This window comes from Monodelphis domestica, chromosome X (assembly GCF_027887165.1).
Source record: "Monodelphis domestica isolate mMonDom1 chromosome X, mMonDom1.pri, whole genome shotgun sequence".
In the NCBI taxonomy this organism is placed as follows: Eukaryota; Metazoa; Chordata; class Mammalia; order Didelphimorphia; family Didelphidae; genus Monodelphis; species Monodelphis domestica.
In genome coordinates, this window is record NC_077235.1 from 71,551,792 (window position 1) to 71,575,393 (window position 23,602).

The 23,602-nt window shown below is 53.3% G+C and overlaps 1 protein-coding gene across 1 annotated transcript in view; it reads left to right on the forward strand.

Moving 5' to 3' along the window:
- Positions 1-23,602, forward strand: part of LOC100017469 (vascular endothelial growth factor receptor kdr-like) — a 154,856-nt gene that overhangs the window by 122,711 nt on the left and 8,543 nt on the right. The window contains exons 17-28 of the mRNA XM_007507110.3: positions 885-1,020; positions 2,130-2,234; positions 4,291-4,404; positions 9,464-9,552; positions 10,748-10,913; positions 12,067-12,164; positions 12,665-12,787; positions 13,770-13,881; positions 16,940-17,039; positions 18,475-18,580; positions 19,649-19,764; positions 23,196-23,277. Coding sequence (XP_007507172.1) covers positions 885-1,020; positions 2,130-2,234; positions 4,291-4,404; positions 9,464-9,552; positions 10,748-10,913; positions 12,067-12,164; positions 12,665-12,787; positions 13,770-13,881; positions 16,940-17,039; positions 18,475-18,580; positions 19,649-19,764; positions 23,196-23,277 — 1,347 coding nt within the window. The remainder of the gene's footprint in view (positions 1-884; positions 1,021-2,129; positions 2,235-4,290; positions 4,405-9,463; positions 9,553-10,747; positions 10,914-12,066; positions 12,165-12,664; positions 12,788-13,769; positions 13,882-16,939; positions 17,040-18,474; positions 18,581-19,648; positions 19,765-23,195; positions 23,278-23,602) is intronic.

Here is a 23,602-nt window from a genome sequence, read left to right on the forward strand (position 1 = left end):
CACTCTTGGGGCCTCAGTTCCTTCTTTTGTAAAGTACAGAGGTAGAGTGGGGTGGAAAGGCTGGACCAGTTGAACTTTGAGGCTCTGCTCAGCATACAGAGATGAAGTGACTTGCCCAAGGTCACATAGCTAGGACATGTCTGAGCCCTGATTTGAACTCAGATCTTCCTGACTTCAAACCCAGCCTATCCACTATCCACTGAGCTACCTAACTACCCCAAGCTAACCACTTTCTTGAAGACAGGAAGCTTCTTTCCCCTTGAGGCAGCCCATTCTACTCTAGGACAGCTGTTGAGAACATTTTCCTCCCCATAAGCCAAAATCTACCCACCATTCCTAGTTCTGCCCTCTGAGCTGAGACCACAGAATGTCAGAGCTGGAGCAGTCTTAGCATATTGAACATCAGAGGTGGGAAGGACCTTAGAGCCCAGAATTGACCAAACTGGGAGGGTTCTTGGAACACAGTATGTCCAAGCTGGGAGAGACCTAGAACATGGAATTTCAAAACAGCAAGAGTTTTGACAGGTACAATGGCAGAGGTAGGAGGGACCCTAAAATACAGAACAGCCAAGCCAGGTGGCTTCTTAGAACCCAGAATATCAGTCACTAACCTGGGACCTTTGAACACATGCTGCCAGAACTGGAATGACTTTAGAACATAGACTGGGAGAGCCAGAAGGAACCTTTGCTCTCATTTTACAGACAAGGCCACTGAGAAGTAGAAAAAAGAAATGACTTTCCCAAGGTCACAAAGTGATTGTAAGAGTACCAATGTTCCTCCCACCTGTGCCTGGACCCCAGTTGGCCTTGGAAGTCAAATGAGGAAATCTGGAGAATAGAATGGGAAAACCTACTAAGCCCCAGTCTTTTTTGCCCTCTTGTAGCCCAATGCCCCAGACATCAAAACCGGATATCTCTCCATCATCATGGACCCCGAAGAGGTACCTCTCGACCAACAGTGTGACCAGCTGCCCTACGATAGCAGCAAATGGGAATTCCCCAGGGATCGTTTACGGCTGGGTAAGCTGCCCATCTGTCTCTCTTCCCCTCCTAGCCCCCTCCAGAGTTGCTAAGGAAGGCCAGAGAACAGTCACCCTTCCAGGGAGTGGGGGAGGATGAATTCACCATTTTGTTGTTACAAGTATCTGGTGGTGCATTTGTGTAGACATTAGTCCCTGCCATATGTCCTTGGCCAAGAGCGTTTCCCATTTCCCAAAGCCCTGCCATTCATCTTCCTCATGAGGGTAGTTGTCTTAGTTCAGCATTGGTGAAGGCTCGGCACATGTGCCGGGGCAGCACGGGGGAGCTGCTCTGTTCCCTCTCTTCCCAGCACCCAAGGACATTTTTCACATGCTCCCACGCTCTGTCCAATCCCTCAAAGTGAGCACTTCCTCCCTCTGCTCTCTTGGGTAATGCTGGGGGGGGGTACGTTTGAAGTTGCCATTTGGGCACAAGAACTTGAAAACCTTCATCAATGCTGTCTGGTTCTACAACTAAGGAAACTGAGGCCTAGATAAGAAAAACATCAGAAATTGAACCTATTGAATATCACCAAGGCCAGATTTGGTGTGGGGGTGGGTGCCATGCTTCTCTTTCTTCTCTTGAGAGGCTGTGAGTTCTGGGCCCCAGCCTTATTCCATAGGCCTGCCATAACCTGTAGGCTACAGAGAGTAAGGAAGTCAGGGTAAGGACCCGTCTCTTCCACTGACTTGTTCTATGACCTTAGGCATCCCCCTTTCCCTCTCTGGGCCTCTGTTTCTTTTATCAAATGGGGATGAAGGATTTCAGTGGAAAGAAACTGACTTTAGGATGGGAAGACCTGAATTCAAATCCTACCTCCATTGCTTACTTCCTATGTGAACTTGAGCAAGTTACTTTGATACTCTTGGCCTCAGCTTCTTCTTCTGTAAAAAGGGGAAATTGGGCTGGATGTCCTCCAAGGTCTCTGCTGTAGAGGTCTCTGAACCCTCCTGCCATTTAAAGCCTCAAGGGGAGGTTTTAAATGACTCTGTGGCCCCTGCAAGCTCAGTGTCTGGACTGCAGGGATAGGTCTGCTATTGTATCATGGTTGCTACTGTCTTGGGGCTTCGCTGCTTCCTGCTGCTCATTCTCCCCTCTCACCCCTGAAGGGAAGACCCTGGGTCACGGTGCCTTTGGGAAGGTGGTGGAGGCATCTGCCTTTGGGATTGACAAATCTTCAACCTGCAAAACAGTGGCAGTGAAAATGCTGAAAGGTAACGTTTCCCTTGGCAATCCCCCAGGGCCACCCTGCTGAGGAGGTTGGGGATGAGTGGGCCCCAGGACTCTTGGATCAGAGGCCGGGGCTTTGGAGGGTGGAGCACCCAGGGGACTTCTGCTGCCGTGAGGGGCAACAGAACTGGTCAGTACACTCATGCCCCTAACAGAGCCAGGCTTTCCACCAATGCTGGGTTCCTGCTGTGTGGGGTGTGGGGCCCCCTGTTAGTCCAAAACAGGAGCCTGCTATGGGGTGCCACCGTGCATAAAGCACCAGGCCTGGACTCAGGAAGACCCGAGTTCAAACGCTTCCTCCTTATGCCAAAGTCACTTCACCTCTGGCTACCTCAGTTTCCTTGGGTATAAAATGAGGATAATAGCAGCACTTACCTTCCAGGGTTGTTGTGAGGATCAAATAAATTGCCAATTAGCACCTGGCTGGTACACAGTGGGTGCTATATAGAGATTATTGTTATAATTATTATGCTCTCGGCCCTACGGATGTCAGCAGGCAGGGCAGGACAAACAGTAATCCTCCGGGGCCCCTTTAAGGCTCATGATCCAGCAAGAGAAGAGAATGTGGCACAAGCAGGAAGGTCGAGCTGGGTTTGATTCACAGATATTGGCAAATCCATGTTGGCCCTGGAAGGTTCCATCCCCTCCCTTGCCAGGAAGCCCCTCTGCATTAACATTAACGCTGCCAAAGGAGTCATTTGGTTACCCCCAGGGCCTGAGAACTCCCTAGAGACCACAGCGCAGCCAGGGCGTGCACCTGGTTCTTAAGTAGTTGAAGCATAGTTGGAAAGTTCAACCCCAAAGCAGCCCCTCCTGCAGGAACCCCAGAGCCTACACATGAAGGGAATTTCGCAGCCTGCTAGAGAGATGCAAAAAGGGAGCCTAGAAAAAGGTTTCCCTTGATGGAATCCAGACTCTTCTCGCGCTCTCGTGCCAGCGGGATTCGGAAGTAATTGGGCACACGCAAGCATCTCCTTTTCGCCCCTTCGGACAAAGTGCTCTTCAATAACAGTGTGTGTGGGGGGGGCAGCAGCTAAAGTAGTCTGACTTGGGAAAGCCACTGGGCAGAAATGGGAAGGAGGCAAGCTGAATTGTGGGAGCAGAAGAGCCCGAGAGCCCTGGCCTTCAAGGCTATTGATCCGCCACTCTCAAGCAGTGTGGCCTGGGGAAAGTGCCTTCAGCTTCCTCATCTCTAACATGGGGCGTTAGGACTTTGTCTAAGACCCCTCTTCCCTGATCTCTGACCTTCTCTGTTCTAAGATTCCCCTCCCAGCTGGTTCTTGCTTTCTGGCTTGGCTTCTTAGAACCCAGAATGTGCAACTCTATCCACATTCCTCCAGAAGGACCAGCTGAAATGATGAGTGGGGCACAGAGCTAAAAGGTGGCATTTAGCCAGTATTTTCACTCCATCTGTTGGCTTTAAAGCAACACTGGAAAAACAGAGAAGGAAACAAGGCAGAAAAGACTGGGCAGAGTCAGCCCATACCCCTTGCTACAGTTCCTAAGCCATCCTGGATCAGGGGCCACAGCTTGGCGGGTGGCAGAAGCCCCTTCCCTGGTGGTCTTGCAATCATTGGGCAAAGAGCCACCACTCCTCTCCGGAGCCGATGACACATTTCAGTTGGTGGTCCCCTGGGGGCAATTACTTAACTGTCCCCAACTATCAAGGGTCATGTATTCGATGACCTCTTCCAGCCCTCCCTACTGACTTGAATGGGTTAAACCCAGAGGAAGCCAACACTGAAGCTTTCTAAAGAAGGAAAGAGGAAAAGGACTTGGGGCCCAGGATACCATTAGAGCAGAGATTGCTGGCAGCCTCGTGGGCCCCAAGGCACAATTTATCTGTTTATGGCATTGTTTTTGAGAGTCCAACCACTAATCATCAGGGTGTTTGTGTTCCGGCCCTTCCTGCTGGTATCCTCAGTTGGGTCAGTAAACAGGATCTGAGATGCTCCCCCACCCCCAGCAGCCCCAACAGACAAACAAACATCCCCTTCTTCCTAACGATGGTGGCCCTGGGGGCCTCTTTGTCTCTATCAGAATGTGCAACCTCCAACGAGTGCAAGGCCCTGATGTCAGAGCTCAAGATTCTCATCCACATTGGCCACCACTTGAATGTGGTCAACCTATTGGGAGCCTGCACCAAGCCTGGAGGTAAGAGTTCCTGAGTGGGACATAACCCTGCCTCTCAGTCCCAAGGTAGGAGGAACAGCCATGCCCCAAGGTACTCCAGGACAAGGAGTGCATTGAGTGAGCTGAGTCCAGATCACAGCTCCACCACTTACCATTTGTTACCTGGATGACCATGGGGAAGTCACTTCAGCCCTTACCTCTCTTCTGCCTTGGAACCAATCCACAGTATTGATTCAAAGATGAAAGATAAAGGTTTTACAAAAGAAAGGGCAGCATTTTGGAGGAAACACTGGAAATAAAGCTAAGTTAATGTCAGTGTGTTGCTGGGGCTAGTGTGATGGATGAGGTCAGGATTCGACTTTCATCTTTGGCATTTAATAGCCTCAGTTTCCTCATCTATAAAATGGGGATAGTATCTGGCGTTTCTACTCTCAAGGTTGCCTCTAGGGGGTCAGTGGAGTCATGTGAGCCAATTAGCAGTAGAGAAATGCTCGTGATGATGTCAGTGGTGTCCTCCCTTGCCATTAACACAATGGCCCCAGTCAAGCCATCTTCTTTCTAAATGTCAGTTACTTTGACTGTAAAGTGTGGATGCTAGTGTTGATTCTGCTTGCTCTTCAGGGTTGTGGGAAGGGGGCCTGGAAACCCTGAATAGTAATCACCCACATTTGTGAAGCTTTTATCACATGGCTTGAGATTAGAGGATACGGCTTTGAATTCTAGCCCTTCCACATGATGCCTGTGTGGCCTTGGACCAGCCACGTCATCTATGTAAGCCTCTGTTTCCATCTCTGTAAAATGAAAGAATTGAACATGTTTAGCCAGAAGAAGAAAAGGCTCCAGGGGGAACACAAGAGCTTCATGGCTGTATTGTGGAGAATGGATTAACCTTGCTCCGATTGGCCCCGCAGGACAGAACCAGAACAACAGATAAGGCGAGTGGAGGCTTGCTGGCTGCGATCCTGGGCATGACCGTAGACAAGTTGATTCTCCTCTCTGGACCTCCTTTTCCTCCTCTATAAACTGAGGCAGTTGGACTAGCTGGTCTCTGAGAAACCTTCCAGCAAGAGATGTCTGATCCCTCTGGAGGGAAAGGCTGTGCTAGGGAGGAAGGAGAGATCAAGGTGGCCTAGGACACGGGCAAGTAGGTGGATAGAAAGCAAATGAATAGGGGGAAGCTAGGAGGTTCGATGGATTGAAAGTCTGGCCTGGAGATGAGAAGTCCTAGGTTCAAGTCCAATTTTAGACTCCGGGCAAGTCACCCAACCCCCACTGCCCAGCCCTTCCCGCTCTTCTGCTTTAGAACCAATACACAATATTGATTCTAAGACAAAGGTAAGGGTTAAAAGAAAAAGAAAAGATAGAAAATGAATGCAGACGCACTCTGACCACTTTTATTTCCTTCTTGGCCCTTGTACTCCCAAGCTGTTATGCTGGAGAAATCCCTGAGGGCCATTTTCTTCCTCCCTCCCTCTCTCCCTCTCTCCCTCCCTCCCTCTCTCCCTCCCTCCCTCCCTTCCTTCCTTCCTTCCTTCCTTCCTTCCTTCCTTCCTTCCTTCCTTCCTTCCTTCCTTCCTTCCTTCCTTCCTTCCTTCCTTCCTTCCTTCCTTCCTTCCTTCCTTCCTTCCTTCCTTCCTTCCTTCCTCCTTCCTTCTCCAATGAGTGCCTGTATAGACAATGGTCAGGACCAACTCTGTGTGTGTGTGTGAAGACACTGCCTTCATGCAACTTATAGTCTGATTAAGATACCTCTGAAATGAGGAAACTGAGGCCCAGTGGCTTGTCCAAGGTCATGAAAGCAAGATTGAATGCAAGTGCTCAGACCCTCCAAGCAGGAGCCTTCTCTTACTCTGAGGAGTGACACCTGCAGACCTGTTGAGAAGGAAGATTAGCCTGGCAGTGCCAGGGTGGATGGAGTGGGGAGCCGGGTCAGGAGACTGCTTAGAGAATGGCAGACCTGACCCAAACCCCATGACCTAAGTAGCTCATGCTTAGACTGATTTCATGGGCCAGGATGCTCTCTTGATATAATCCTCCAGCTTGGCATATGTGGGGTGATGATATGGAGTGGCTGAGAGAGAGACAGAGAAAGAACGAGAGGAAGAGTCTGAGATAGTGAGGGGGGAGGGAGAGAGAGAGAGAGAGAAAGAGAGGGAGAGACAGAGAGAAAGAGAGAGAGAGGGAGAGACAGAGAGGGAGAGAGAGAGAGAGGGAGAGACAGAGAGAGGGAGAGAGAGGGAGAGACAGAGAGAGGGAGAGAGAGAGGGAGAGACAGAGAGAGGGAGAGAGAGAGAGAGAGAGAGAGGGAGAGAGAGACAGAGAGAGGGAGAGAGAGAGAGAGACAGAGAGAGAGAGAGGGAGAGAGAGACAGAGAGACAGAGAGAGGGAGAGAGACAGAGACAGAGACAGAGAGAGAGAGGGAGAGACAGAGAGGGAGAGAGAGAGAGAGGGAGAGACAGAGGGAGAGAGAGAGAGAGGGAGAGAGGGAGAAAGACAGGGAGGGGGGAGAGAGAGACAGAGAGACAGCAGAGAGAGAGAGACAGAGAGAGAGACAGCAGAGAGAGAGAGAGAGAGAGAGAGAGAGAGAGAGAGAGAGAGAGAGAGAGAGAGAGAGAGAGAGAGAGAGTAAAGACAGAGAGACAGAGAGGGAGACAGAGGGAGAAACACGGTGAGAGAGAGAGAGACAGAAGCAAAGAGAGGGAGAGAGAAAGCCAGAGTGAAACGTAGGAAATAGAGAGAGAGAGGCAAGAGACAGGCCCAGCCTTCCAGCCTTCCAGCCGAGGAGGCGACATGCCAGCAGCTCTGTACAGACAGGCTTGATGTGGGATAAACTGGGACTAATGACCAGAGAAAGAGAAGCTGCTCGCATTAGGCAGATCAGCACAGGCTCCCTGTAGAAGGGGGGATTTAGCTGGGTTTGAAGGGAGGCAGAGGTGGGGAACGGGGGACATTCTGGGCATGGGGGCCTGCCAGAGAAAATGCCTGCTGGAAGAAGAGGGAGAGTGAGGAGGTCAGGGTCACTGGCCCGAGTGGGGGCAGTGCAGGGTGCCCAGACAGAAGTGTCGGGGTGCAGGGTCCCTGGATGGGCAAGTGGCCTGGGAGGGAGGGATGGGGCTGCTCCCCTTGGTGATTGCCTGGTGGGTGGGAAGCTCTTCGGCTCAGGTTCTGGGCTGTGCCCACGGGCCCGTGAGGGGCATATGCCAGGTGATGTGGGGGTGGCTGACAGCCCTGTGAACAGGGCCCTCCCTGAGGCCTGTGTCTGAGTAGCTGGGTGACGAGCACCCAGTGACTCAGGAGCAGGTCCCACGTACATCCGTCAGGGGCCTGCTGTGGGGGGCTGAGGACATCCTGAGTGTGATGGGCCAGGAGGAGGGGAAGCTGCCCCTGAGCATGCCATGGGCACTCTGACAGATGGAGCCGTTCTGCTTACAGGTGAAATAACAGCCCTCCAAATAGCCCCCAGTCTAGGCAGTGAGGAACACGACTCCAATGGGGTGCTGTTGTATCCAGGCAACACGCCCACAGCACAGCCTCACCCTAACCACTGAGCATCTTTGCTCTGAGCAGTGGGAACTGAGAGGAGAAAATTCGCCTCCAGCCTTTTCTCTTCCTGTTCTTGGGCCCAGCTGGGCCCTCTCACAGAGATCTCCGCCCCTCAGGGTACTGCAATCCCATCAGCAGTGACTTGGCCAATGCCTCTGGAGCTGGAGTGGGAGACCCTCGGAGGGGGACCTCCAGCTCTGAGAAGCATGACAGGCCGGGCCAAGCTGGGCGGACCCTGACCCATCTCCCCTTTCCACCGAGAGCTAATTGCAGTGGTGACCCAGAGAAAGCTGGTGAGGCCTCTCAGAGCCAGCCCCCATCCTTGGGCCAGCCTCTCGGCTACTGAACCTTCCCAAAGCTTCGGAGTTGGCAAGGACCCCCCTAAGCCTCGGGCCCGACCATACCTTACCCAGCTTCCCTAGGCCTCTGCTTAGAGATGATGCCTCCTGTGATGAAGGGGAGCCTCCGAGGTCACTCAGTCATCCATGCCTTTATCCAAGTCACTGGTAAAAATGTTAAATAGCACAGTGGATAGAGAGCCAGACCTAGAGACAGGAGGTCCTGGGTGCAAATCTGGCCTGAGACACTTCCCAGCTGTGTGACCCTGGGCAAGTCACTGAACTCCCCTTACCACTGTTCTGCCTTGGAACCAATCCACAATGTTGGTTCTAAGAGGGAAGGGAAGGGCTTCAAACAAAGTTTAATAGCACAGAGCCGAACATAGATCCTTGGGACACTCCACTAGAGACCTCCTGCTACATCGGCCCTGAACGACTCTGAGTTTGGCATCCATCCAACCTCTCCTAATTCCATTTTGTTCTAATAACCCCTAAACCTCATCTCTTCATCGTCTCCACAAGAACAATATGAGATACTTGATCTTGGATCTTGGACGTAGAACTGGAAGGGACCTCAGGTCAGCTAGGCCAAGCTCCTCATTTTACAGAGAAGGAAACTGAGGCCAGAGAGGGGGAAGTGACTTGCTGAAGGATTCATAGATAGGAAGCATAGAGCTGAAATTTGAGCCCATGCCACAGCCCCTGGCTGTGTTCTAGGCCAGTGCTCCTTCTGTCCTGCCATCAGCCTGGGATGGCAGAGAGGGAGGATGGAAGCCCTGCTCCCAAGCTGTGGGCACAGGGTTATTTTTGAAACAGGGAGATTGGCATGTGTTGGTGGTAGTGCGGCCTCCTCCCCTCCCCAGGGGTGCTCGCCGCCAGTCAGCGGCATGTAGTAGCAATGTGCTTTTCTTGCAGAGTGACTTCTCCCGTCTGTTGGGGGAACCAGACAGCAGCATGTCATGTGCCTGGGCCTCACCTTTGCAGGGCTAGTAGGGGACCGAGCAGGGAAAGCTCCTCCTTCCTGCTCACCACCTGGCCAACCGTTGTCCCAAGGACTGACCCCTTTGCTGGTCAAAGTTAACATCCCGTTCATCCAGCAATCCCAAGATCCCCCGAGAGCATGGATCAGGGAGATCTTGGGGCCACCAGGTACCGGGCCAAGGGCGGGTGCTGAGTGACTCTGTGCCAACCCCTTGCAGGCCCTCTGATGGTCATCGTGGAGTTCTGCAAGTATGGAAACCTATCCAACTTCCTGCGAGGGAAGAGAGGAGACTTCGTTGCCTACAAGGTGGGTCACCTGTCTCCAGTTCTGCTCTCAGCCCCAGAGAGGTGGTGATTAGGCATTGAGTGACATCATCAGTACAGGCAACCCTGGGGAAGAGGCCCTAGGGCTTCTCTGACCCTTGGGTAAATGATGCTTTGGATGGGGAAATAGGGCAGAGGCCTCCAAGGACAGCTTATCCAACTCCCTGCCCAGTATAAGAGGGCCAGCTAGAGCATCCCAGCGAGAATTCACCTGACCTGTGCTTGCTCACTGCCAGTGGTGGGGAGCTCACTACCTTTGGAGGCAGTTGTAAGCTGTGAGGAAGTTCTTCCTTTTATCTAACCAGTATCTGTCCCTTACTTGGCACGTGGGGGAAGTTCAGACCCAGACCCAGACCCAGCAGACATCTTTCCAGTAGGGACTCAGTGGGGCAAGTTAGTGGCTGAGCAGGAGTGTTCTTGGCTGGCTTCCGCAGCGTTGCCCCTTTCCTTACCCTGGGAGCCTCTAGTGTCCACATGTTCCCCCGAATCCAAAGCCGCCCTCAGGCTCCATGACCAGCCCCGTTTGTCACATCCTCTGTCCCTTTCTTAGCACTGTGAGGGTTCTCCTGAGGAACGGCGAGAGCCGGGAAGGCCTGTCCATGTGTCTTGGGTGCAATTCTTATCTTACTCATTGCTGCCTCATCACCTTTCCCAAGAGACACTTTTCGGCAGGCTGGGCTGGTTGCGGTGGGGGGGGGAGGACGGATCTAGTTCCAACTGCTCCCTGTGGCCCACTTTGGTGTACGTACGGCTCTTGGTCATTACACAAGGACCCAGCATGTAGCAGAAGTTTCCAGACACTCGAGGACATCCCTTGCCAGATGTCTCTCCCAAGGCTGGAGGGGGCCAAGATGGGACTGATGGGGTGCCACGACCCAAGAGTTCATCTTCCCTTCGTGCCAGGCCTAGCTTGACTGGGCCTTGGGAAGCAGACTCCGCCTGTTTCCGGGACTCTTCTTGAGGCCATTTTGACACAGTAGAAGCTGGCAGGGCCAGTGGCGCCATATTGAGACACCTAAAGCCTTTCTGGTGATCCTATTTTCAGTAAGGGGGGAATGTACCAATAGCCCCAAGCCCCAGGAAGACCCTCTGGCCTTCCAGGCTAGCTGGCCTCTTAGCAGGGCCAGCCTGCGGGTTTTCTCCCAGCCAGAGACTAATTGTGGGGAACTCACTCTCAGACCCAAGACTCATCTGAACAAGGGGAGAAGAAAGCCGAAGATTCTGACTGCGATCTCACTGAACTCATCAAGCGACGGCTGGAGAGCGTGGCCAGCACAGGGAGTTCTGCCAGCTCTGGGTTCATTGAAGACAAGACCTACAGTGACTCGGAGGACGAAGAGGAAGGTGAGTTCCGCCCAGTCCCAGTGGCCCCCTGGCAGCCAGACCAATGTGCTCATCCGTCCCCTCCCCTCTTTTCAAGGCCTGAGGAGAACCATGGGCAGCTGGGCCAACTGGTGGCTGATTGAGGGGCCTTACCGCCCCCTCCCTCCGGCTCTGACATTCGGAGTCCCAGAACTTGCCATCAGCCCGCGTTTGTCCCAAGTCCATGGCCAGGATGGGTCTTCCAGACGATTTCACTTTCATTTAAAACGCCCGCTCGATGCCGGCAGTTTGTCCCAGTGTGGCCTCGCCGTCATCAGAGTAACAAACCCCCAGCACGAGTTTCCAAAATATCCCAGAGCGAGGTAGTCAGATGAGCGCTTCCCTCCGCTTTCACTGTGATCCAGGCAGGCTTGCAAGTGGAACCATTCAAACAGCTTTGCTGTCCAGCTCTTTGGTCATCACAGAAGGGTTCAACATTTAGCTGAGGTGGCATCGCCCTTTCCCATCACCAGATATCTCTACCAAGACAGAAAGGGGCTAGAGGGGACCAATGGCCGCTTTGTCCTACTCTTCATTTCCTGGGGTGCATTGGAGCATTGAACTTGCTTTTTGGGGGGCAGCTAGGTGGCTCAGTGGATGGAGAGCCAGGCCTGGAGATGGGTGGTCCTGGGTTCAAATCTGGCCTCAGACACTTCCTAGCTGGGTCATTCTGGGCAAGTCACTCCATTGCCTAGCCCTTACTGCTCTTCTGCGTTGGAACTGATCCTCAGTATTGATTCTAAGATGGAAGGGAGGGGCTTCTTTAAAAGTAGAATATTTACTTACCTGGGAAGCGGACTCAGATATCTGCCCTTTGCTTCATTCGCACCCCTTCCCGATGGTCTTGCATTCTGCTATCAGGAGGGATGTCCCACAGCTTGTACATCCCTTGGTTTCCAATGGGGTTTCCCATCATCCAAAGGATGCCAGGTGGCCATCTGTGGGAGTGAAGAGAATGCCATTGCTGTCTGTCCTTGCTCAGTGAAGCTCTCAGGAGGATCAGTGCACCTCGCCCTCCTCTTTTCTCCTAGCCAGCCATCCCTATTTCTAGTCATCCAGGTGGCTGGCGAGGTTGGCTCACTCAGGTGCCCTTTGCAGCCACTGCCCTTCTCACTAGGCCTCTGCTCTCCCCTAGACTCTGAAGATGTGTCCAAACGACCTCTGACCCTGGAGGACCTGATCTGCTACAGCTACCAAGTGGCCAAGGGCATGGAGTTCCTTGCCTCCCGAAAAGTGAGCATGTGGCCTCCTGCATCTTCCTGCTCCCTCCTTCCCTCCCTCCGTGCTAGCTGGAGAATCCCCCTGGCTAAAAGGTGCTTGTCTGTCAGCCACAGAGCCTGGCACATAGTAGGTGCTTATTCTGAGAGTCCATGAATGATTCTGATGACTGTCCCCTAAAGGCAAGTGAAGAGTGGGGACTCTCTTAATGCCTAAACATTCCAGGGTGCCTCTTTACCAGTGTTTCTTGTTCCTTCGGGCACTTGGCCACTATAATTGAACCAGGAGCCAGTGAGGTACCACTACGCTCAGGTTCACCCCATAGCTTTGCTTCCTGTGCCCAGTTTCAGGCAGGACCAGCCAGCATGCTTTTCGTTTGGCTTTGGCCTCCCATCCCTTTGGCTTTGTCTTGGGCAGAGTCATAGATCCTGCCCTTTGCCTGTCTCCTTGGCGTTTGCCTCTCTTCTCTGTATGACAGACCCATGGCTCTTTCTCTTGCCCTTCCCCTTCTTCAGTGCATCCACCGGGATCTGGCTGCCCGAAACATCCTCCTGACCGACAACAACGTGGTCAAGATCTGTGACTTCGGCCTAGCCAGAGACATCTACAAGGACCCTGACTATGTCCGGAAAGGAGATGTGAGTAGAACCCACAGAAGCCCTTGGCTTCCCCCCAGCTGTGGCCCCCGCAGTCCTGGGAACCCATGAAGCATTCTGATGACATGCTCTCTCTCCCTTCTCACTGTCTCTCTCTGTCTCTCTCTCCCTTCTCACTGTCTCTGTCTCTCTGTCTTCCCCATCCCTCTCTCAATCTCTCTCCCCCTCTCTCTCTGTCTCTCTTCTCACTCTCTGTCTGTCTCTCTGTCTTCCCCATCCCTCTCTCAATCTCTCTCAATCTCTCCCCCCTCTCTGTCTCTGTGTCTGTCTCTCTTCTCACTCTCTGTCTCTCTTCTCTCTCTGTCTGTCTGTCTCTCTCTGTCTCTGTCTCTCTTCTCTCTCTTTGTCTCTGTCTCTCTTCTCTCTCTCTTTGTCTTTGTCTCTGTCTCTCTGTCTCTCTTCTCTCTCTCTGTCTGTCTCTCTGTCTTCCCCATCCCTCTCTCAATCTCTCTCAATCTCTCCCCCCTCTCTGTCTCTGTGTCTGTCTCTCTTCTCACTCTCTGTCTCTCTTCTCTCTCTGTCTGTCTGTCTCTCTCTGTCTCTGTCTCTCTTCTCTCTCTTTGTCTCTGTCTCTCTTCTCTCTCTTTGTCTTTGTCTCTGTCTCTCTGTCTCTCTTCTCTCTCTCTGTCTGTCTCTCTGTCTTCCCCATCCCTCCCTCAATCTCTCCCCCATCTGTCTCTGTGTCTGTCTCTCTTCTCACTCTGTCTCTCTTCTCTCTCTCTTTGTCTCTGTCCCTCTTCTCTCTCTCTCTTTGTCTCTGTCTCTCTTCTCTCTCTCTGTCTGTCTCTCTGTCTTCCCCATCCCTCTCTCAATCTCTCCCCCCTCTCTGTCTCTGTGTCTGTCTCTCTTCTCACTCTGTCTCTCTTCTCTCTCTCTTTGTCTCTGTCCCTCTTCTCTCTCTCTTTGTCTCTGTCTCTCTTCTCTCTCTCTGTCTCTGTGTCTCTCTTATACCTTGGTTTCCCAGGCCCGGCTCCCGCTCAAATGGATGGCCCCTGAAGCTATCTTTGATAAGATTTACACTACCCAGAGTGATGTGTGGTCATTTGGAGTTCTGCTGTGGGAGATCTTCTCACTGGGTAAGCATCCTGGCCACTCCCAAGCATTGATGCCATGGACCAGACAGGACCCATCCGTACCACTGCTCCAAGCCTTTGGGCTGTTGCCAATCCAAAAGAAATCAGGCAATACCAGATGTCTGAAGGGGGCTGAAGGAGAGGTTCTTGGAAGCAGTTCAGTGCCCAGTGCATAGAAAGAGGACTAGGCCTGAGTTAGGAGGAATGGAGCTCAAATTCAGCCTCAGACACTTACTGGTTGTGTGATCCTGAACAAGTCAACTTACCCCCATTGCCTAGCCCTTACCTCTCTTCTGCCTTGGAACTGACAGATACACAGTATTGATTTTAAGACTGAAAGTAAGGGGTTAAAAAAAGCTGATCCATTTGAATTGGTCAACAACCATTTATTAGGCTCTCTGTGTGTCAGGCACTATACTAAATACTGATGTTCCAAAAAGGCAAAAGACACTTAAGGAACTCAAACAACTGGGTACCAAGAAGACGCAGGCAGGATAAGAGGGAGATTGTGAACAGAGTGAAGGCTCTAGTTAAGGAGGATGAGGACAGGCTTCCTTAGCTGAGACAGGAAGGAAGGAAGGAAGGAATTCAGGGCTTCCCCACTTTAGGCCCAATGCGCTGTCCACTATAGCACCACCTAGCTGCCTGCGGGTACTATGATACCCAGAACCACTATTAGGCCACTTTGCCTTGATGGAGAAGAAATCGGAAATAAGATGGAAAGGTGGGTGGGAGCCACAGTGCGGGGAGCCTTAAATGGCAGGCCAAAGCTTTTTTTTTCTTTTAATCCAATTTCACGTTCCAAGCCCAAGAGGGAGCTCTCTGGCTAATGGTGGAAGAGGGTTTGGTGTCCATTTTACGAGTTTCCCTTTGCCTGCTAAGTGAAGGCCGGATCAGAGCAGGGGAAGACCCAGTGAGTATTCTAGGCGAGAGGCAATGAAGGCCTGAACTCAAGCCTGTAGGTGAGGAGACAAATCCAGGTGCTTCCAGAGCCCTGCGCTGGGGCTTGGGACCCAAAGGCCTGGAGCCGTCGCCCAGGCGGGAATGCTTCAGGAAGGGCCGCCAGACGTTGGATTAGAGATTGATGGCACTGGGTATCCAGGGGGACGCATTCAAAGGCCAGCGCCGCGAGCTGAGAGCGCCGAGAAATGTTTGTCTTTCTTCCAGGGGATGCTTTGGCCCCAGTCCAGGGCCGCTTGTGTCTGGGTCTCGTCCCTGAGATAAAGGGCATTGAAGACACAGAAGAAAAGGGTTCTGTGGAAAGCCAATCACACGATTTAGCCTCGAGTCAAATAACTCATGGCTGGCATCCGAAGTGAAATCAACATGCAGGCCAGGGCAGCTGCTGCCCTCTGTGGGCCGCGGCTCTGCTCCTGCCCTGGGCAGCCTCACTTCGATTTCATCCCTTCCACCTTAGACTCAGCACTGTGTATCAGTTCCAAGGCAGAAGAGTAGTAAGGGCTGAGCCATGGGGGTGAGGTGACTTGTCCAGGGTCACCCAGCTAGGTCTGATAATGGATTTGAATCCAGGGACTACCTTCTCTAGGCCTAGCTTTCTATTTACTGAGCCACCCAAATGCCCTCCCCCCACCCCCAATATTTAATACCTGGGTGATCCTAGGCAAATGACTCTACCTCCTCAAGTCTCGGTTTCTTCTAGAACCTGAGGGGATTGGCCCTCTGAGGTCTTTTCCTGCCTGAGTTCTGGATTGGACTCAGTAGCCTCCAAGGTGCCTCCCAGCTCTATGTCTAGGTCCTTACTCCTCCCTGGGCCTCAGTTTACCCTCTCTGTAACCTGTGAGGACTGGACTTAATGGCCTCTAAAGTCCCTTCCAGCTCTAGGCCTACGTTCCTCCCCTATGACCTTGGACAAGTCTTTTCTCCCCTCTCTGGGGTTCAGTCTGCCCCCTCTTTATCCTGAGGGGATTGGACTCGATGGCACCCTGAGGTCCCTTCCAACTTGACCCTGTGATTTAGGCTCAGTCTCAGACAGTAATCACTTCCTCTCTCCCTGTCTGGACCAGGCCTCGCAGCACTTGAGGCGCATCCTCTCTGGCCTGCGGGACAACGATGGAGGCTCGGCAGGCAGGGCCCCCTCTCCTGTCCCCCACGCCCCACCCGCCAGCTTTCTTCTGAAGGCATTCCACTAGGAACAAGTGGTGGAGGGGGAGGCCAGAGCTCAGGGCAGCGGCATTTGGCCAAGGGGCACAGCCTCCCGGGGCCGGCCCAGCTGGCTCTGCTCCTCTCACTCATGCTGGCTGCCCGGCCTCCTCGCTGGTGTTCCACACAAACACCCAAGGAATGAGCTCTGGCCCTGCTTGCCCAAAGAACTGGAGCAAAGGGATAAAGATTAGGCCTGAGAGACTGCGGAGGCCAAATTCCACAGGCCCCAGGCAGCCGTGAGGAGATGGATGATGGCCCCAGTGCCTTCACATGGGTGGTCTGGACCCCAGGCCTCTCTCCTGTCTGGTGCTGAGGAAAAGAAGCAACAGGTGGAAGGGAGCTGGGGCCTGAGGGAGTCCCAGAGCCATGGGGCGTTCGAGCCAGAAGGGGGCTCAGAGGCCATTGAGTCCAAGAGGGGGAAACTGAGGCCCAGGGAGGGGAAGGGATTTGTCCAAGGTCACACAGAGGCTCAGAGGCCATTGCGTCCAACCCCCTCTTTTCACAGAGGGGGAAACTTAGGTCTGAGAACGGACTTTTCCAAGGCCATCTAGAAGGGCCTCAGAGACCAAGTCAACCCTTCCATTTTATAGAGAAAGAAACCAAGACTCAGAAATAATTTTTCTAATCTGGCCTTGGAGACTTCTAGCTGTGTGACCCTGGGCAAGTCACTTACCTCCCATTGCCTGGCCCTAATCACTCTTCTGCCTTGGAAGCAATACACAGATGGAAGGGAAGGGTGGCAAAAAAGCAAAGAGAGACTGGGGCCCAAGTTCCCTCCTTCAATCAGCAGCCCACTGGGGTCTCTAAGACCTGCCCTGTCTGGGCTCTCCCAGCCTTCCTTGGGAGTCCCCCTCTGGTGGGGAAACACGTGAAAGCTAATGTGTCTTCTCTCTCCCAGGTGCTTCCCCCTACCCAGGGGTGCAGATAGATGAGGACTTCTGCCTCCGGCTCAAGGAAGGCAGCCGGATGAAATCCCCCGAGTATTCGACAGCAGAAATGTAAGTTCTCCTCTAGGCTCTGCCATCTGGGGAAGTCCCCAACAGTGCCCAAGGATTTGCTGTGCAGCTGCAGCTTTCTTTTGAACCCTTCTCTTCTGTCTTAGAATTAATAGTCAATGTGGTTCCAAGGCAGAAGAGAATTTGTAAAGGCTGGGCAATGGGGGTCAAGTGACTCGCCCAGGGTCACCCAGCTAGGAAGTGTCTGAGGCCAGATTGGAACTCAGGACCTCGAGTCTCTAGGCCTGACACTCTACCCACTGAGCCACCCAGCTGAATGCCCCCATTCAGGCATTTTCACTCATATCTAACTCTTTGCAGCCTCATTTGGGGTTCAAACTGGATTTCTTTTGCCTGGGAATAGGCTGAGTGCCAGATTGGGAAGGGCCCTTTGTCTCCTCCTCTGAGAGACAGATAAGAGGCTTTGGCTCGATATTCCTCTCTGAGACCCAGAGACAAGCTGACAAATCCCCAGTCACGTAGGCTCTCAGCAGGTTCTGGCCCTGTCAGCTGCTGTGCTTGTGCCAAGTCTTCTTCTAGATTGGGCGCCTCCTCTGGAGGACTTGCAGTCCCACCTCTGACATGGGAAGCAAGAGAACAGTGGGAAGAGGCCCAGACCACATGGCCCAGCTCCCCTTTCACAACTGGGAAGGGCACTGAACTGGGGATCCCAAGGATCAGTCAGAAATCCGTCCATAGTGGGCAGCTGATTGAGGGCCAGGCCCGGAGATGGGAGGTCCTGGGTTCAAACTTGGCCTCAGACCCTTCCCAGCTGTGCGACCCTGGGCAAGTCACTTGACCCCCCCATTGCCCAGCCCTGACCACCTTGGTGCCAATACACAGTATTGACTCTAAGATGGAAGGGAAGGGCTTTTTAAGGAAAAAGACCTGGGCGAGGGCAGCTGGGTGGCTCAGTGGATAGAGAGCCAGGCCTAGAGACGGGAGGTCCTGGGTTCCGATGTGGCCTTGGACACTTCCCAGCTGGGTGACCCTGGGCAAGTCACTTGACCCCCATTGCCTAGTTCTAACCACTCTTCTACCTTGGAGCTGATACTAAGGGGGGTCACCCAGGTGATGCAGTGGATAGAGAGCTAGGCCTGGAGATATGAGGGCCTGAGTTCAAATGTGGCCTAAGACACTCCCTAGGTACGTGACCCTGCACAAGTCACTTCAGCCTCGTTGCAGACCCTTCTGCCTTAGGACTAATACCTACAATGTAGTGGGGGGTGAGGGGAGACAGCAAGCAAATGACTGTGTATGGGAAGAATAGAAGGCATTGGAATGGCGAGGGGCTGGGGAAGGCTTCCTGCTGGAGGTGGGCTTTTAGCTGGGACTTGAAGGACCCTGGCCCGTGACTGAGCTCCCTGGGACAGTGATAGGAAGGCAGGAGGTCTGGGGGTGACCATCTTGGTGTTCTGCGCCCCTCCCCACCCTGCAGCTATGAGACCATGCTCGACTGCTGGAATGGCGAATGTGCGGAGAGACCCACCTTCACGGAGCTGGTGGAGCGCCTCGGGGACCTCCTGCAGGCCAGCGTTCAGCAGGTAAGGAGCCACTTGACCCAGGGCCAGACAAAACCCACTGGAGGCTAACTGGGGAGCCCGGAACAATGGCCCATTATGTGGGGCTCCGAGCGGCTCTTTAATTGGCTCCCCGTGGCGTGGCGTGGCACCGCGTGGCGGGAGCTGGCATCACCAGGCCTGTGCTGCCCAAGCCAAAGCCACTGAGTTAGGCCTCCTGTGGTCCCACCATGTTGCCACAGCATGCGAGACAAGGGCCTCAGTCTCCTTCTCAGGGCTGAGCTGTGGCCCCGGCTGGCTCCCTTTCCATGCCCCGAGCTCAAGACAGCAGGAGAAGCCCGCTGGAGGGGAGAGGTGGGGCTTGCTGGAGAGTAGGCCGGGGCCCCTCCAGGGATGATGGGAGTGGCTCGGGCACCCAGGGAGGAAGATGAAGCCGACCGGCGGGCCCCTCCACAGACACCCTCCAGCCAGAGGCCAGTCGCCCCGTCCCACGAGATTCCCATCCCACTCAGTTCCAGCCCCGATAGGTGCTGAATTCTGGGACAGGTACAATACAGGCCATTGTGACCAGCTGGGAGGGAGCGGAGCGGTTAATGCTTTAGATAGCGAGAAGCTCACTGGAGCCCAGAAGCCATGAATGGGGCTCATTCACATGCCGCAGGGCTTAGCAGCTGGGCACCCAGCACCCCACCTTCCCCTTACCTTGCCCCAGGATCTCTTCTACTGGAAGCCCCAGCCCATTCACAAAGGGGAAAACCTGTATCACCCTCTCTCCTCCCTCCACATACTGGCTCTGAGCCTCAGTTTTCTCATCCATAAAATGGGGGTAATCGTTCTTACGCCATCAACTTCCCAGGAGTTACAGGGAGAAGCAGCAGACTGACCCAGGGACAGAGAGACTGGGCCCAGGATCCAAGCTCTAGGCTTCGCTTGGATCCGTCCCAGGCCACTCAGTCTGGGAGCCCCCAACCTCTCATCGGTGGGAGATGCTGAAGAACCCCATTCAGGCCTGGGGCTTCTCACTGTGTGGCCCAGGGCAAGAAGTGGGCCACAGAGAACCCAGTTCAAGCCCTGGCGCTTTTGCCCATGCAGGAAGGCAAAGACTACATCCCCCTCAACGTGATGGACAAAGAGCTGGACTTCGAGGCCAGCCCCATGGATGAGAATCTGAGCAATGGGCCTAAGTTCCCGAACACCAAGGAGGACAGGTGAGGAAAGCAGAGCCTCTTTAAGAATGCATTTTAATCCCTTCCCATCATCCCTCTTAGACTCAACACTGTGGACTGGTTCCAAGGCAGAAGAGCGGTGAGGCTGAGGCAATGGGGGTCAAGTGGCTTGTCCACGGTCACAGCTGGGAAATGGCTGAGGCCACACTGGAACCCAGGACCTCCTGCCTCCAGGCCTGGCTCTCCATCCACCCAGCTGCCCCCATTTTTTTCAGTTGTGCATAGAAACAATTTTTGATATCTTTTCCTGGCATTTGGTGATTCAGATTCTCCCTCCCTCCCTCGCTCTGCCCATTAAACAGTCTGACATAGGTTAGACCAGTGATTCCGTGCATAACCGCTTTGTGCGGCATTCTGGGAGACAGGATCTTCGCCTCAGTTTCTCCATCTGTAAAGTAAGGAGCTGGGCCTTGATCTGGAAACCTCCTTTGGTCCCTTCTGGCTCACATGTTTCATGCCCCAACAACTTGGAATTTGCCAGGGTTCATGCCCTCATTTTACCCGAGAGGAAGCTGAGTTGTTGGGAGGGAAGGTAGTGACAGAGATAAGGCTTCTTCCACTTTAACTCAGCAAGTTCTCTGCCCGGTGAGGAGCAGGAAGGGGATACCAGGGTAGTCGACCTTTCTAAGCACCATGAGACCAGGGACTTAGAGCTGGAAGGGCCTTAGGGACTGCCAAGTTCAGCTCTCCCGTTTTCTAGAGGAAGCTGAGTGAGATCCAGGGAAGTTAAGGTCTCACACAGGAAGTAACCATCCAAAGAAGGATTTAACCCCATATCCCCTGAGTTTGGGCAGCCAGGTGGCACTACAGTGCATAGTGTCAGGCCGGAAGCCAGGAAGACCTTTCTTCCTAAGTCCAAATCTGACTCCAGACACTTACTAGCTGTGTGACCCTGGGCCAGTCATTTCTTCATCTGGCAATTGAGCTAGAAAAAGAAATGGCAGACCACTCCAGTATCTCCTAAGAAAACCCCAAACAGGGTCACCAAATCTGTCCTTAGACATGTCCTAGCCATGTGACCCTGGAGGAGTCACTTCACCTAGTTTCCTCATCTGTCAGATGGCTGGAGAAGGGAAAGGGCAACCACTCCAGAATGTGTGTTCATCGTGTAGGGCGGCCATCTAGAAGAGGGATGAGGAGAGAACAACAACTCCAAGAAGCCCAGAGCAAAACGAGCCTCTCTGGGGAGCGTCACTGGAGGGCTTCCTGCCTGGGAGGAGTCACTGAGTTTGCAGTTCCCTCTCAGAGAAGGGATCGATGCCCCATTCGGGGACGGTGCAGCTGGCCGTCTTCTGAGGAAAGCAGGCCTCTTGGGGCACGGCGAAGAGATGGGCCCAAGAGCAAGAAGGCTGGGGTCGCCCCCCTCCTCTCTGCGGAGCCTCTTCTCTCTTCTGTCCGGGCTGGGCCTCTCCTCCCCGCTTCTCCCCATTGCCCCAGCAGCTGGCCATCCCCCCGACACGTCCGGAACAGGCCTCGTCATCTTCCCCCAGCCTCCTTCCTCCCTCCCCTGTTTGTGTCATCGTCTGCCTAGTTACCGACACTCACGAAGGCTGAGTCAGATCTTGGCTAGGCTAGGTGAGGGAGAGGGGAGGGCCAGGCCCTTGCCAAATCCTAGTCCTTCCTAACTGTAGCTTCTCTCCTGCAGGCAGACCTTTTCTCCCCATGAATGGGCCCTCACCCTAATTCAGGCCCTCAGCATCTCCCAGCCAAATTGTTACAGAGTCCAGATGTTCCCCACTTCTGGGCTCTCATCTCCAGGCCTGCCTTTCATACCACCACCTCAGTAACATTCCTAATCATATGCAGTCACACTCTTCCCAGAAGCCTGCAGTAGCTCCCTACTTCCCAGTGGGAAAAATGACTTTTGATCCTGGCAGTCGAGGCCTCCAAAAGCTTTCCATCTTTATCTTAACTTATCCCTTCACATATTCTACTACCTAACCACCCAAAGGAGACTACTCTCCTCCTCCTTTTCTCATCCCGCCCTCTCGTGACCTCTCTACAGAGGGTAGGAGCTGGATGGAGTCCATTCCAGACACAAAGATTGAATGCCAAGCACACGTTGCCACCTATGAACCAAATGGGCCAATTTGATCAAGGGAAACTGTCGACAGATGGGCTAAAAAGCAGCTCGGCATTGTGTCTTTTTAGCACATAGTAGGTGCTTATACAAAGCTGGTAAAAGCCTTTTGGAAGATATGACAACAATCTCAGCTGTGGCCATAGGAGAGGTCACAACCTAACTTGTCAGGGCCCAGCAGTGTTCCCTTGGCTGTACCCCATAGCTTCTCCAAAGTATGGCCTCTGGTTGCCACCTTCTCTTGGCATCATCAGCACACTGATGACTCTGCTGTCCTCTGTCCTAGTCAGACTCCACCTGGAGTCTCGTGTTCAATTTCAGGCATCGCCTTCAAGAAGGAAAAGGGGGGAGGGGAGTTGGGTGGCTCAGTGGCTAGAGAGCCAGGCCTGGAGACCCAGGTCCTGGGTTCCAGTCTGGCCTCTGACAAGTCACTTCACCCCCATTGCCTAGCCCTTACTGCTCTTCTGCCTTCAAGAACCAGTAGTTAGTATTAATTCTAAGGTAGAAGGTAAGAGTTTCCTTTTAAAAAATCCATGCCCTAGGGCAGCCTGGGGATGGGAAGTCCTGGATTCCAATCTGACCTTAGGGCAGCCTGGGGATGGGAAGTCCTGGATTCCAATCTGACCTCAGACACATCCTAGCTGGGTGACCCTGGGCAAGTCACTTGACTACAGTTGCCTAGTCCTTACCACTCTTCTGCCTTGGAATGGATACTTAGCATCAGTTCTAAGACAGAAGGTGTAGACATGGCTCAGACTTGTCTGAAGCCGGAAAGCATCCAAAGAGAGAGTTAGGAAAGCAAAGGGCCTTGAATCTGCACCATATGAGGACTGGTTGAAGGAACCAGGAATGTTGAGCCTGGACAAGAGAAGACACAGGAGGGTTCAAATATTTGAAGGACTGCCCTGGGGAGGAGGGATGAGCAGAGCTTCATCCATCCAAATCCCAGGAGCAAGAGGCAGGAGGCTCCAAGGTCACTTTAGACTCAATGTCAAGGAAAATGCCGTACTGGTTCAGGCTGTTCCCAAGTGGAATGAAGTGCTAAGTTCCCTTCCTTGGAGGTCTTCAATGAAGCAGGAGCAGGTGGAGCAGCCACCATGAGAGTTGGAGGGCCGTGTCTTGCCTTCCACTCCCATTCCATGCTTCAGACACTGGGAGTCCCACCAGAGCATTGGCAGAAGTCCCGAGGCACGGATCTGGAGCATCATCAGACTCCGGGAGGAGACTGAGAAGGCCAGAACCTGAGGGTTGACTGTTAGCCGTGTCACTGTGGACCTGATCAGGGACTTCTGGTGACATGACAAACCTGCTGACTTCTCCCTCCCTCCCACAGCATCAACGGGCTCCAGATGCCTCCCCTGAGCACCAAGACTTCCAGCGAGGGCTCTGTGGAACCCAAAAAGATGAGGCCCGAGGTAAGTCTTTCCTCCTCTCTTGAGGTCATGCAATGACACAAGGCGCAAGAATTCCCAAGACTTTGCAAAAGGAAAGAACTTGAGTTCCAGGGTCTCGGGAGGGCCACAAGAGGGAACAGGAACGGGGGAGAATAGGAAGGCTGGGACTAATCAGTAACAAACCTGGCATTTCTATAGGGCAGGCCCTTTACAAATAGGTTTTCATATGATCCTCATTTTACAGTTAAGGAAATGGAAGGTTAAGTGATTTACCTGGGATCAAATATGCTAGTCAGGGTTCAAGGCTGGATTTGAACTTGGGTCTTCCTGACTCTAGGCCTGATGC